Below are 13,872 nucleotides of genomic sequence, written 5' to 3'. Positions count from 1 at the left end.
ATCACTTTGACTTCCCCTAATGGGAAATTCAACCTTACTTTCTCGAATGGTCATTAATACCTTGGCATACAACTATGGTGGACCGCACCAACAAAGCAGACTAATAGTGGATTGGGTTCTCTCTCGATCCAGCATTTTTACTATTGTCCCCTAGTACCATCAAGACAGGGGAGTCGTGCTTTTAGGATATCCTAATCATTCTATGCTTGGCACTGCCAACCACAATGAGGGACCACTAACTCCTGCTCATCTCATGTGCAACCTGATATTTATAGCGACATTTTGTAATCTTGACAGGCACACTATTTAAGAGTCCCTCTTGATTTGATTTTATTACGTTCAAGCAATTATAAAACCGGACCCGAGGTGTGATTAGAATAGGGGATCTGAACCCCCAAACTTAGTGCCAGAAGCACCAACTCACCCACCTCCCCCGAGGGATTATTGAACCAATCGTACTGGCCCACACACCCTTGCTGCCGATCAACTACAGATGCAGGGTTCTTAGACCACCGAGGTCTGTGTTAACTATTCAAGAAAAATGGGGTTATAAACAGACCGCCTCCCTACATTACCGGGAAACACCTACATCATAGCCATTCCCTGCCCAATGTTTAGATATCATTATGAGGATTCATAAGCAACCCTCGTTTTTCTTGGGCATGACCTATAACTCGTTCTATTTTGGCTCGATCTCCTATTTCTAACTTCCACATTCCCCTTGACTTGTGTACTGGTAAAAAAACAATAATTTGCATTTAAAAAGAAGAAACCGGACTCGAGTCGTGATCCATACGGGGACTCAAACCCTTAAGCCTGGCATTGCAAGCCCCGATCCGCCCTCCCACGTGGGCATACTCATCCAATCGCGCTTGCCTCTGCACCCTCACTGCCAATCGCCCGTAAACGCGGGGCGTTGCCTCCGCGTCACGGACCCACGTGGACGGAACAATCCAATCAGGGGAACAATGAATATAAACACACTGGCGTCTTGCTCCCTGTACTTCCGGGAGACAGACGCTGACCGTGTCGGTACACGGAGGGGAGCCGCGTGCGCGAAAGTAAGTTGATTCTCCTCCCTGCTACACAGGCGAGCACTCGCCCCCTTTTCCTACACGATCTTTGACCTTACCTGTTACTATGTCCTAGATTAACGCCGCGTGAAGACACCCCACGCTGCCTTTCCCGTAGGGGCGCAACCATGTCCCTTTTGAAGTGAGTCTCTGCAGAAACATCAAATCTCACTCACGTTTGTTTATAAATTGCTTTTGCCTTCTTGTCATGCTGTGAGGGGTACTTCCTTCTCGTAGTGGGGGCTTATGGTTCTCCATTAATATTCATTTCTTAGAACACTTGCAATTACCCTCGTCTAACACTATGGTTCACCAACTTCACCGCTTTTAGAATGGAAAGCGAGTGACGTTTTTGCTCGCTCCAAATGAATATGGAGCAATATTTGGGCACGGACCTAATCACAGGGACGGTCCACGTGGCTAATTTAGAAGCACCTAAATGAAGGATTCTAAGGTAGCACCCCAGTTCTGGTGGCACAATAAAAAGATGCATAATGCCTAGACTTACCTATAGGTGACAACTACTGCTGATCAAAACTTCAGAATGAAGATAGTAGCCCACCTTCTTCATGTCTATGTGTTGTGGTCTTGTCTGTCCCTTCTTTTCCCCACAGGTCTTCTCATACATCCCTACCAATGGAGTAGTGTGGTGTTGACGGACATTTTCCGTCTTATTTCACTGTATATATATTTTTATCACACTTAGAGCCTCTCGGGAGGGTGCGCCTTAGCGCGCGCACACCACCGGAGGACTTTTATTTAGGTCCTGAAGAAAGCTGAGCGACACGCTACAAACAGCTGAAACATGTTGACCAACCTATGCCTCTGATTTAGGATTCTGGTTCCGTAATTAAGAACCTGGGGAGTCCGCTCACTTTGCTTTTAATTAATGCGGGGTGGCCATTATTAAAAAATTTCTAAAGGTACAACCCTTGCATTTTTGACAGTTTTGCACAATCACAGCTAGTCACTTCCTAATTTGGCACTGTTGCACTCACCACATCCTGCTCCGCTGTAACCAGGCGTCGTAGCACGCTGGGGAGACATTCGGTCACCCCAGCGGGGACCCGATGATGAAGCATGTCACCAACTAGTGGTGAGTGAGGGTCCTTCAAAGAAGTAGGGTTTTCTCCCTCTCCACTCACGGCTGGGTGACCAACAAGCCCCTAGACTCTTCTCCAGCTGAGGATAGTCTTTTGGGGATAACCAGGGACTTCGAGACTACCCCGCTGTGTGCACTACAGGCGTGTGAGCATTGATCACGCGTGCGGCGCACAGCGGAGTTTGGCTCCGGCAAACCTTCCAATTATCACATTCATTATTTTTTGGTATCATAGTCACTCCTTTGTTGTTTATAACACACACAGTAATAAACAGACAATACAACCCCAAGAAAATAAAAATCCCAAATCAATTGGGGAACGTAGAGTGAATTTCAATAAATACAATGATACCTGAACAACAAAAATCCAATCAGTAGAACCAGATATATTTAATTTTAAAATTGTAGGTAAAAATTACACCTAAAAGCACAAAGTGCCACTCAGTCACTCTAGACCAAGGGAAGTCACAAGATAAGGCTGACCGCAATGGAAGGCGGGTTGGATACAGGGAGTAAGTTAGTACTGCTGACGAGTTGCCTTCTAAGTCCGGTGCAAAGAGTTCCTTTTGTGGTAAAGGAGGCTGCAAGGAGCAGGTACAGCATTGCAGATGGTCATCACTGTACCGCGAAGAACATGCTGGGTGTAGCGGGCTGTTGCTGCTGTAGAGCGAAAAGCCAGTGAGGCATTGTGGAGGGTCATTGCTGTAACTTCGTGTTGACTGTCAACATGAGCTATAAATGAATTTAAATAAAAGTGTATAATAAACGCGCACTACTACCCTAAGGTGTCTAGGCGCGCAAGCTTGCAAACTGGCAGTGATTGGTTAGGAGGCTGGCCAGAGTTTAGAAACTCCTAAAGATTGGAAAGTCAGTTTAAAAAAAAAAATTCTATAGCAGAGTAGGTCCATTTCCTTTTTCAGGAATAAAGGGAGGCTGTTGCAGGGACAGGAAGTGCTGCCAATAACTTCTCCTGCCTCATTTTACTCTTTTTTTTTAGGCCTGGGCAGGAATTTTTTGCAATTACGTGTCACGTAAAGAACACGAAATTGGCGAAAATCCCGCGATCTGTGACGTGGCAGAATTTTTTCCTTGTTTATGCTTTCAAAATAAGTGTTCCTGCGCGGGAGCGACTTACCGAGAACCCTGCGTTCGCCAACACGTTTTCCTATCTGTTTGCGTCCGGCCGCACGATCCCGCAAGCGCGTGCATTCACGAACACGTCATTCAGATGCGCCATTGGACATCCGCGAACAGGAAACCCGCATCGCGAGCAGGCGGGACAAGTGAAACCAGATGGCTGCGACCGCATGGGCAAGTTCGCAAGATATTTCCTGCCGAGCACACAAACAGCGTCCCCGAACAGGAAAAACGCACCGTGAACCGGCGGAAAAAGCACTTCCGGGTGCTCGCAGAATTCTACGTAGCTCGCTGAGATTTATTTATTGTTTCGCAGAACTTTGCGTAACACGATTACGTAAATTCTGCCCACCCCTTCTCTTTTTACTCTAGGTACAATGATATTGCATGCTGATTCTAAGCGAAGGGATCCTGGCGGGGAATAACAATGAAAAAAAGCTTGTGGGCCTTCCCCAAGAAGGGCCCTGAAAGCGATGCACAGGGCCTTAAACTGTATACGCTTCTCAATAGGTAACCAATGGAGAAGCACAAGGGCAGCTGAAACTGATTCTCTTTTGGGTATGCTTTGTAACAGGCGAGCGGCTGAGTTCTATAGGACCTGCAGCTCATTTAGACTTTTTTGTCTTATGTTTATGAAAAGACCATTTGCATAGTCAATTTTTGAAATTATCAGAGTAGAAATTACTGTTTTTGCAGTTCCTTCGAAATGAAAGGAAAGATCTTCCATAAAAGTTTCATAGTAAAAAAAGGACGCAGACGTGATTGTATTTACATGCCCTTCAAAGGTCAGTTGATTACCAAAGATAACTTCAAAATTTGTTCTCTTCGTAACTGGCGATGGAGGTTGGCCAAGTTCAGGTGGCCACCATTCTTGGGACCAAAAGGAAGGGTCTTGCCCAAACAGCCGTACCTCGGTCTTGCTTCAATTCGAGCAGTTTTAGGCCATCCATTTTCCGATCTCCTCATACAGTTGCTAAAACGCTTTGCTGTCTCTGAAAATATTAAAAGATTGAGTATCATCTGCATAGATAACTGCATAGAACGCAAATTATCTATTGGCCAAAGGGACCAAATAGATGTTAAAAAGGGTCAGGTTTAAAGACACACACTGAGGGACGCCACAAGGGAGAGTGAAGGACGAGGATTAGAAAAGATCAGCTGCAACAAACTGAATTCTGTCTGACACAATTGAATTGACTAAGGCAAGGGCTTTATCTTTGCCCCAATATCCTCCAGCCTATTCAGCAGGATTTGCTGGCTTACGGTGTCAAATACCTCTGAGAGGTCCAATAGGACCAGTACTGCACTACCCCCCAAATCCACTGTCAATCTAATCTGTTTCAAGGGACTTATCAATGCCAATTCTCTACTGTGATGTTTCCTAAATTCGAATTGGCATGGGTCTAGGTGGCTCTGGTCCTTGATGAAGGCTGTCAACTGTGGGTTAAGGAATTATTTTCGCCGGAAGGGGCAATCTGGAAATGAGGCAGTAGTTCCTAGGATAGAAAGGATCTAGGTTAGCTTAGGAAGAATGTAAGCTATCATCCAGACACTGGGGAATTTTCCTGACCTAATCATAAGATTGAAAGTTTCTGTTAGGTGGTCCGAAATAGTGTCAGCTACTAAATGAATTATTTTGGGTGGGCATGGATTCTGCAGAGGTCCTGACTTTGTTTGCAGAATGGTTTTAGTTTGGTCCTGGGAAAGTTGGGCAAACTAAGTTAAATAAACCTTTCATTCGTTATTAATAGTTTGGAAGTCCCTGTAGCATTCATTAATTTTATTTGGGAGTCATTGTGATCAGTCAAAGGATTAGAGGAAAAAAGTTTAAAAACCGACTTGACCTTATCTTGAAAAAAGGAAGCCAGTGAATTACAGAAGGTTTGGTCCATTCCCTGAAACCCCTTTTCAGGAGGTTTAGATAGCTGTTTAACTTTTGCAAAAAGTTATTTTGTGGAATTTTTGACTGCCTCTATCTTCTGAGTGAAGTATTTGGAATTGTCTTTAAAAATCATATTTTTGCCTGAGGCTAAAAGAAGCTTGTTTCTCTTTTTTTCTGAATGCTCATAATGACACCTTCATTTTCTTTCCTGCCTACGACATGCTTCTTTAAGCAGTCTTGGGTTTTCTGTGAACCAAGGTTCAGAGGGAGTGTCCCGGTTTCTCCTAAGGGGTTTGACCGGTGCAATTTTTTAGGCGGCATTTCTCAACTAACCCTGATATAGAATAGCCACTCTATCAGGATCTGTGTTTATCCAAGGCTGTGTTTCTGATAAGATAGTGTCTAGTTCTATCTCCTTTATTAGATGCCAATTACTTAAGAGCCTTACTGGCTGAATTTTATTGTGGGATGTATTAAAGTGAGCTATTTTAATAATTTTTAATATGAAACATAACTACTTGATCACACCATAGCAAGGGTAGGACTGCTGATCAGTGTTCCCTGTAAGGTGTGCGCCTGTCCGCCCGCGCACCTCACTGACCCCGAGCTAGCAGTGTCCTGAGTGAAGTGCGCACACATCCAGAGAGCGCATTCACGCCGCCGCTTTTAAAACGCAGGCGGTGCAAAAGACTGTAATTTTCAGGTGTGAGGTTGTGGTCTCCTGCACTTGCTACATTTCTTTCTTAATGGGCCACGGCTGCGGGCTGATTGTGGACCATTGTGGAAATATTCCTGTTACCTGCAGCGCAGGAGGGTGCTGCAATTAAGAGGAATACTTTCCCAAGTGCCCACAATCAGCTCTCAGCAGCGCTCCATTAATAGAAGAAATGCAGCAACCCCAAAAGCACAATGTGTGCTTTACACATCGTGCTTTTGAACTTGATGCAGGTCTTTTCCTAATAAAGTGCGGCTGAGGGCTGATTGTGGGCACTTGTGAAAGTATTCCTGTTAATTGCACCCTCCTACACTGCAATTAACAGGAATATTTTCACAATGGCCCACAATCAGCCCTCAGACTTGCTCTATTTAGCTCCCCAGTGAGTGCCGCCACAGAAGTTGCTGGACAGTCTCAGTTTGGTGGTGCCTGCTGCTTGTAATGGTCATCCCACAGGAGTCCGGGCTGAACGTGGATGCCGGAGTTTGCCTGTAGCCTCCCATAACGCTGGCCCCGCCAGTACCCAGAGCAAGAGTTTAAAAGTATTTGTAAACCACTGAGTTGCAGTTAATTTAATGGTTTCTTGCAAGTATAAACTTTAAGAGAACATAGACTACAAAACTAAATTTAAATCATGCATACATAACTCCCTTTAAAGAAAATGGCAGTTTTTAAATTCCTAAGTCCATCCAAACTCACTTTCGACCCATTAGGAGATACTAATGAAACTTCATGCTAGCATAAATGGGTCATGTTCTTGATAGCAGGTTTAAGTGCAAATTTAAATTCATATAGACAGATATATTTGGAAGGTTAGTATGTTATTGTCTACGTGTCAACCGTCCATGGTTTCCCAGTTTTTGCTTTAACTTGAAGTTAAATGAATGCCATCAAATTCTCTATTTCATGTATCAACTCCTAAAGACCATTCATAAATTGTGAACAAGGGTAACCTTCATACAATGCACTTGGTTATTGAATCTATCCCACTAGAGCTATGTTTATTCTGTTGGCTCACATTTGAGTATTCTTGGCTATACCCTAGAGGGTGATACAGCTACCCCTTTCTTTCCGTAATACAGAAAAATATGTCAGCATTGCCAGCACGATATGCAGGATTATGCAATTGGTCCTCACGACCAGTGTTCCCTGTAAGGTGCGCGCCTGTACGCCCGCGCATCTCACTGACCCAGAGCGCACAGTGTCCTGAGTGAATTGCACACACATCCTGGGACAGCATTCGTGCCGCCGCTTTGAAAACGCTGGTGGCGTGAAAAACTGTAATTGTCGGGCTGTGGGGTCGAGTTCTAAAGCAAGTGTCTCCTGCACTTGCTGCATTTCTTTCTTAACAGGCCACGGCTGCGGGCTGATTGTTGACCATTGTGAAAATATTCCTGTTAATTGCAGCTCAGGAGGGTGCTGCAATTAATTGGAATACTTTCATAAGTGCCCACAATCAGCCCTCAGCCGAGCTCTATTAAGAAAAGACATGCATCGAGTTCAAAAGCACGACGTGTAAAGCACACCTCATGCTTTTACAGTTGCTGCATTTCTTCTATTAATGGAGCGCGGCGGAGGGCTGATTGTGGGCACTTGTGAAAGTATTCTTGTTAATTGCAGCACCCTCCTGTGCTGCAATTAACAGGAATATTTTCACAATGGCCCACAATCAGCCCTCAGACTGACTCTATTTGGCTCGCAAGTGAGTGCCGAAGTTTATTTGGTCAGGAAACAACGAAAGGGTTTGGCTAAAGCGCAGTAAGGCTGCGCCAGATATCAGTTTAAACAGAACAAAATGCCAGTACTGCTGTGTGAGTCAGCCAATTTCAGATGCGCAACGACTTCAAACTATTGCCGCAGACACAGGACAAACATATGTCAGTCTTAATCTTTTTTTATTTTTGATATTTTTTTTAATTCACAACTAATTTTTCATTTTATACAAAATTGTCCAATTGATCAGGGCAAAGGGAGAGGGACATATATTAAAATCTATTCTCAAAAGAGGAGGTGAAGGAAATAGATAAAAAATGCCAGAAAGAAATAGAAATCGAACAAAGAAAAAATGGACCTTAATCATACGTGCTCTTTTGTTATCCAACTTACATTCCGTGAAACAGTCATACACAAAACTTCTTTCTCACCAAATCAGACATACAGCTGGAATAAGATAAATGTAGAATTGTTAGAAGAAAAACGTGAATACCCTCATACCCTCACCTGGATTTAAAGGAATCTATTATTGTTATGGGTGGTGGGGTATTAGTGGGATTATTTCACGACAATTATTATAAATGACAACATATCAATCAAAAAAGCAGGCCATCAGAATTTTTGTCCTGTGTATGCGGCAATATTTTTAAGTCGTTGCACATCTGAAATTGGCTGACTCACATTTTGTTCTGTTTAAACTGAAGTTTATTTGGTGCCTGCAGCCTCTCATAACGCTGGCCCCGCAAGGATCCAGAGCAAGAGTTTTAAAAGTCTCACCAGGCCTAGTCAGCACTGCCCAGCCCTGCACTCTTAGCAGTTGATTTAATCTGTTTTTTACTTTTAATTTTTACATTTCCGGGTAAATCACTTAATCTCCCTGTGCCTAACAGAAAACAATGAATGTGTAAGTCTATAACGTAACTGGTGCTCATGTAAAGCGCTCTGACCCCTTGGGGTTGAGTTTGCGCTACATAAAACAAAAAAAACAAAAAATAAAGTGTATGAAGCTTCACTTTTTTCAAGTTGACACTCTCATTTATAATAATTTTCTTTTAAACCACAGGGTAAAAATGTATGAATGTGCCTATTTGCTACTTGTATTGGAATAACGTTGTCAAATATCATTAATATAGGTTCTGTTTTTGAAAAATGCCATCATAAATAGGCCAGGAAGGTGCCTGGTGTGCTGAATGCTTGTTGCTGGTGCTGGCTACATTTATTTATTTGTAGAGTTTTATATTGCGCTAACTAGACCGGATGTATCAGAGAGCTTTACATTGATGTGGACATAATAGTTACATTAGTTACATATGAGTGGATCCTAATAAATAGGAAAGGGTGGCATACATAACAACAAAAAACTGTTGGCCAGTGATGGATAATTTAGAAAAGAAAAATAGTAAGGAAGCGGGTACAGGAGAACAAAAAACAAAAAAACACAAGTAAAGCAAACCTTGAACAAAGAGGGTGGTGGGGGATGGGGAACTGATCATGTAGCTAGAATTAATTAAAGTCCCGCGAACCTGCTAATAAAAAAGGTAAATATCAGAAGTCCCTTTCAAGACATGTCATGGCATCGCAGCACCAGGGACCGGCCTCACTCTCCGAGCTGGAGTGATCTTGCTGCGGAGAGGGCCAGTAGAAGGGGACAAAATGGCTGTCCTCAATAGGCAGCCGAGAACTTCCAAACTAAGAATATACAGCGCTTTCCTAAAATTAAATCAATTTGATTGTGACTGGTATACTGTGACTGACAGTGACGATATAAACAAAACATGAAAATCGCATTGATGTATTTCATTCAGTGGGGTAAAGGTGCAGGCTCCACACCTGGCATAGTCTGCTGGCATGGCCTGCAGCAAAACCCAGCGATTTATGATTGCTTTTGACATATGGTATTAAATCAGCTGGAGCAGCAACTCAGTTCCTAATCCGGCTAATTGGATTTTTACATTTTAAAAAAGTTTTTTTAAACATGTATTAACCCCTTCGGTGCTGCGGTAATTTTTGCCGTGTGCGGCAATTTTCAAAATACCGCGTTACATGACGAGCTCAGCTCGTCATCAGCACACGACACCCATGGGTGATGACGAGCTGAGCTCGTCATCAGCATCGAAAGGGTTAACATGGGTCTTATTTTGTCTATTTAGTACATTTTATTATATGTAAAAGCCATTTTATTGTATCATTGTTGGTATTTTACTATTGATCTCTTCAAAATCATAATCTGACTTGATGATATTTTAATAGGACAATATTTTTGTGCTCAATGTTCTGACATACAACCAGTGGTAACATCTGGGGTAGGGTAATAACAGCAAGCCTTTGTACTCAGTGAAGCTGAAAGCGATGTAAGAGCACAAAAAAAGAATTTGATGCCATAACTCAACAAGCAAGACAGATGCCATAAAAGAAGTCTCGCCTTTTTGCTTTGCTAATGCTATTCTTCAATGTTGCTTAGCAGAGCAAAAATGTTAATACAAATCTTGATAAACTCGTTTCTTGTACAGCTGATCAAACAAGGAAGGACAAAGCCTGTACTTTGAAGCTCAAGTAATCTGCCATTAGTAGTTCAGAACATTTTTTTAGTGCAGCCTATTATCTCAGAGCAACTACACAAACAAATAAATGTAAAACTATTACCAATCCAATACAATCCAATAATTCTTTATTTCGGCCATATAGGCCATAAAAGAGCATAAAAAAAACATACATACATTTAAAATTCGGGCAATAAAGTGCATACAAGAAACAAGTAGCAATATTTCATGACATTTAAAACCCGGGCATTTAAAGTGCATACAGGGAACCAGCAACAACATTGCATATCATTGGGAATGAGGGTAGGACAAAATGTAATGAGAAACAAAGTCGGTGAAAGGTGAGGGTTACAATGGCACAGAGGGGCAGGCATACAATCCTATGGTGGTTTTGCCTTGAGCAGCTTGGACCTAATGCGCCACATAGCCAAAAGGTATTTTGCAACTGCGAAAACAATGTGAGGGGAGGAGTCAGTTTTCAATATTCTGAATGATGTCACGCAGTTCCTTATGCCCATATTCCTACATAGAGGCACTAGCCAGTATTTCCTAGGTGACTTGTAGGAAGGGCAGAAAAACAGAACATGGATTTCCTCCTCATCGCAGGTATTACAGCCAGGGCATGTTTTATCCCCTCCATTGGTCCATTTGCTAGTAAAGGATTTAATGGGTAGGGTGCCAAACCGCCACTGTATAAATAGCTTCCTTGCCGTGATTGGGTAAATAAAATCCATAAAAACTATTACCTATGTGTAGACAACAAGGAGGAAACGTGCTAAGCAGCATTTTAAGAAAAAACATGAATTGGTCCTAGCTGATGAGGTTCTGCAAGATCTTAATGCTAACTGCAAATGCCTGGAATCCACTCTTCAGGGTTCAAGGAAATTGCTTTTCAAATTAACATGTGGAAAGAGAAATGTGAGCTCCCTGACCCAAATGTTAGATTCCCAACAGTTACAACTAAACTCAGACCATTCAGTATCAGAGATTCTGACAGGATCATAGTGACCAAGACAGAGGCAATTTTCTTTGACCTCCTTTAGACATCAGAAAGATCTCACATGAAGTTGATATGCAGACAAGCTCTTGTAACCAAGAATCAAGGCAAAATCCCACATCGCTGCCTACCATCCTTGTATTAGCCAACCATCTGGGGTCTTAAATATGGGCACCTGAATCCCACACAGGCATGTACAGACAATGTAAAGAAGTCAAAACAGCATTCTAGCAGTATTTTCTATCTCTGGAAGTGATAAATGGTCTGCATTTGGTGGGAACATTAACCCTAACAGCTGCCAGGAAGAAGTAGTGCCACTCTGCCTTCTTCGTCTGGAAAAATCAGGGTTGTAATTCACATCCATCAAGATATAGGTGGGTGAAATAAGTTAATACAGAAATTGTATTTAGGAAGTCTTCCCTTTCAATGGAGTTAAATATCGCCCTTGAAAATTAAAATGCTCATTTGAATTTTCTTTCTGTGCATGTGCTGACATGAATAATCATAATCTGACTTGATGATGATATTTTAATAGGACAATATTTTTGTGCTCCATGTTCTGACATACAACTAGTGGTAACATCTGAAGTGGGGTAGGGTAATGACTGCAAACCTTTGTACTCAGTGAAGCTGAAAGTGGTGGAAGTGCACAAAAAATTAATTTGATGCCATAACTCAACAAGCAAGACGGATGCCATAAAAGAAGTCTCACCTTTTTACTTTGCCATTGCTATTCGTCAATGTTGCATAGCATCAGCAAAAAGAAAAAAAAATGATTTCTAATACAAGATCGCATTGGAAAAAATCCCCAGTGTGATGCATAGGTGTACATGTGTCAATCATGCATGTACACCTATGTGTGATGATGCATACTCATGCATATGTCAGAACATACGTGCACACATGTGCCACGAGGCTCCCCTTTCCAAATTGGTGGACGCCAATCTTGGAGCAGTACATTAAAAGATATATATATATATATTGTGTGAAAGCATATTAATTAGAAAGGGGCAACTAGAAGCAGGGAGTAACAGAGTAGCAACAAAGGGGCCAGATTATGGGGGCATAAAAAAGTCTAACAAAAACTGAGCGGGATTTGGAAGGATAGCAGAGGAAGGGAAGAGCTTAGAGAAGAGTAAGCAACATTGAGAACAAAGAGGGTGGGGATGTGAGGGAGAAGCAGCAAACAGGACAGCATGAAAACACCTGCACCCTCATGGAGAGCTGAAAGAATACACTGTGGGAAGATACAAAAAATCCGGTCAGAAGGATGGTAAGGAAGCTATGGTCCAGGGGCAGGTAAAACACAAAGGAAGATGGGAAGAAGGTGAATAATAAGTAAACACATGAGTCAGACAAGGAAGCCAACCCATGGAAAGCAGTGGGCTGACCCAAACATCTGTAGACAAAACCTTTATGTGAATGGACAGAGTGGGATGGGATACAGTACTATATACTGGGTTCTTAATCACTTTGGTTCTGAAGAGGCGGGTGGGGGCTAGAAACACGTAATAAAGCACGCACTTACTATTGGAGCGTGTCTAACTTTTACGAAGAAGTTATCTTTTTTTTCTAACTGGTTGGAGTCTACTTCTCCTTATGGTGTGCATAGTATTTGTGGATTACCACATCTGGCTTCTTTATAACATTTGTGCGTTGAGGCACAGTTAGAACTATCTGGTATAACATACAAGGAATAGTCTATATAGATATGTTTCAGAAACACATTGGCGCCTCTGATGAATGAAGAAAGACCAATTATATAGGTCACAGTGTCAATCTTTTTTTAAACATGATGTCAATGGTGTCCCCATAACGGCAAAGTCTCCATTTCGGTTGTTCACTATAGAGCATCAATTTGTAGTACAAACCTTCCTTTCAGCTTTGCTTGTTACTACACAATAGCAGAGGCAATTTGTAAAGCAAATATTAACATCGTCTTACCTAGAATCTCTGTTGTTTACTAGCAATTCAAGGTTTTGAGCTGATGTTGAATCTATCATGGCTGTTTGCTCACTTCCCTGAAAACAAATCTTGATCGACTTCGGAGCATAAACCGCATTTTGAATAAACTCAACATATTTAAGCAAGGCTGCCACGGCAGCAAGGCAGTAATACCTAAAAATGCAAAATCAAAGTACATTTCAAATTTCAGTAATTCTTAAGCACATTAAATTTACCAGGTGGCCCTTAAAATGCTTTAGAAGAAATGTTTATGTAAACTAACAATATATTCCAATCATAAAATTGTACTTAACATACTGTTCTTGATTTTTACAATATTAATAACGGGGATATTCGCATGGCAATATATTGAATGATTTACAGGTTACTGTCATACGTAAGACATACAACATCAACATGGCTGTACTGAGAGTCAGAAACAAGTACAACAATGACTAGGAGTTGTCAGCTTTAATGGGTCACAAACTTCATGTGGGACCTCGTTCAAAATAGCAAAAAATTATGTAGGTGAACCTTTGTGTGACTGTTGATGATATGATAAGTAGAGATAGGTGGACGGTATGAAGGACACCAGCAGAACATACTGGAAGTGGAGTGTTGCTCAGTTGGGGATCTGTGCACTGCTAAAGAAATGACCAAAGGGCAGAGGACACCATGGGGGTGCAGTGCAGGTAGATTACTTAATAAATCCCTGGACAAGGAAGCTCTGATGACCATGAGCCAGAGGCTAAGTGACTGAGAGGATTAG

The 13,872-nt window shown here is 42.1% G+C and overlaps 1 protein-coding gene across 1 annotated transcript in view; it reads right to left on the bottom strand.

The window, feature by feature from the left end:
* Positions 1–13,872, bottom strand: part of MSH4 (mutS homolog 4) — a 1,592,310-nt gene that overhangs the window by 1,245,996 nt on the left and 332,442 nt on the right. The window contains exon 7 of the mRNA XM_086925563.1: positions 13,104–13,277. Within this exon, the coding sequence (XP_086781689.1) occupies positions 13,104–13,277 (174 nt within the window). The remainder of the gene's footprint in view (positions 1–13,103; positions 13,278–13,872) is intronic.

The sequence above is a fragment of the Lissotriton vulgaris genome, chromosome 1_1, assembly GCF_964263255.1.
Source record: "Lissotriton vulgaris chromosome 1_1, aLisVul1.2, whole genome shotgun sequence".
Classification (NCBI taxonomy): Eukaryota; Metazoa; Chordata; class Amphibia; order Caudata; family Salamandridae; genus Lissotriton; species Lissotriton vulgaris.
This window is presented reverse-complemented; position numbering and strand designations above follow the sequence as displayed.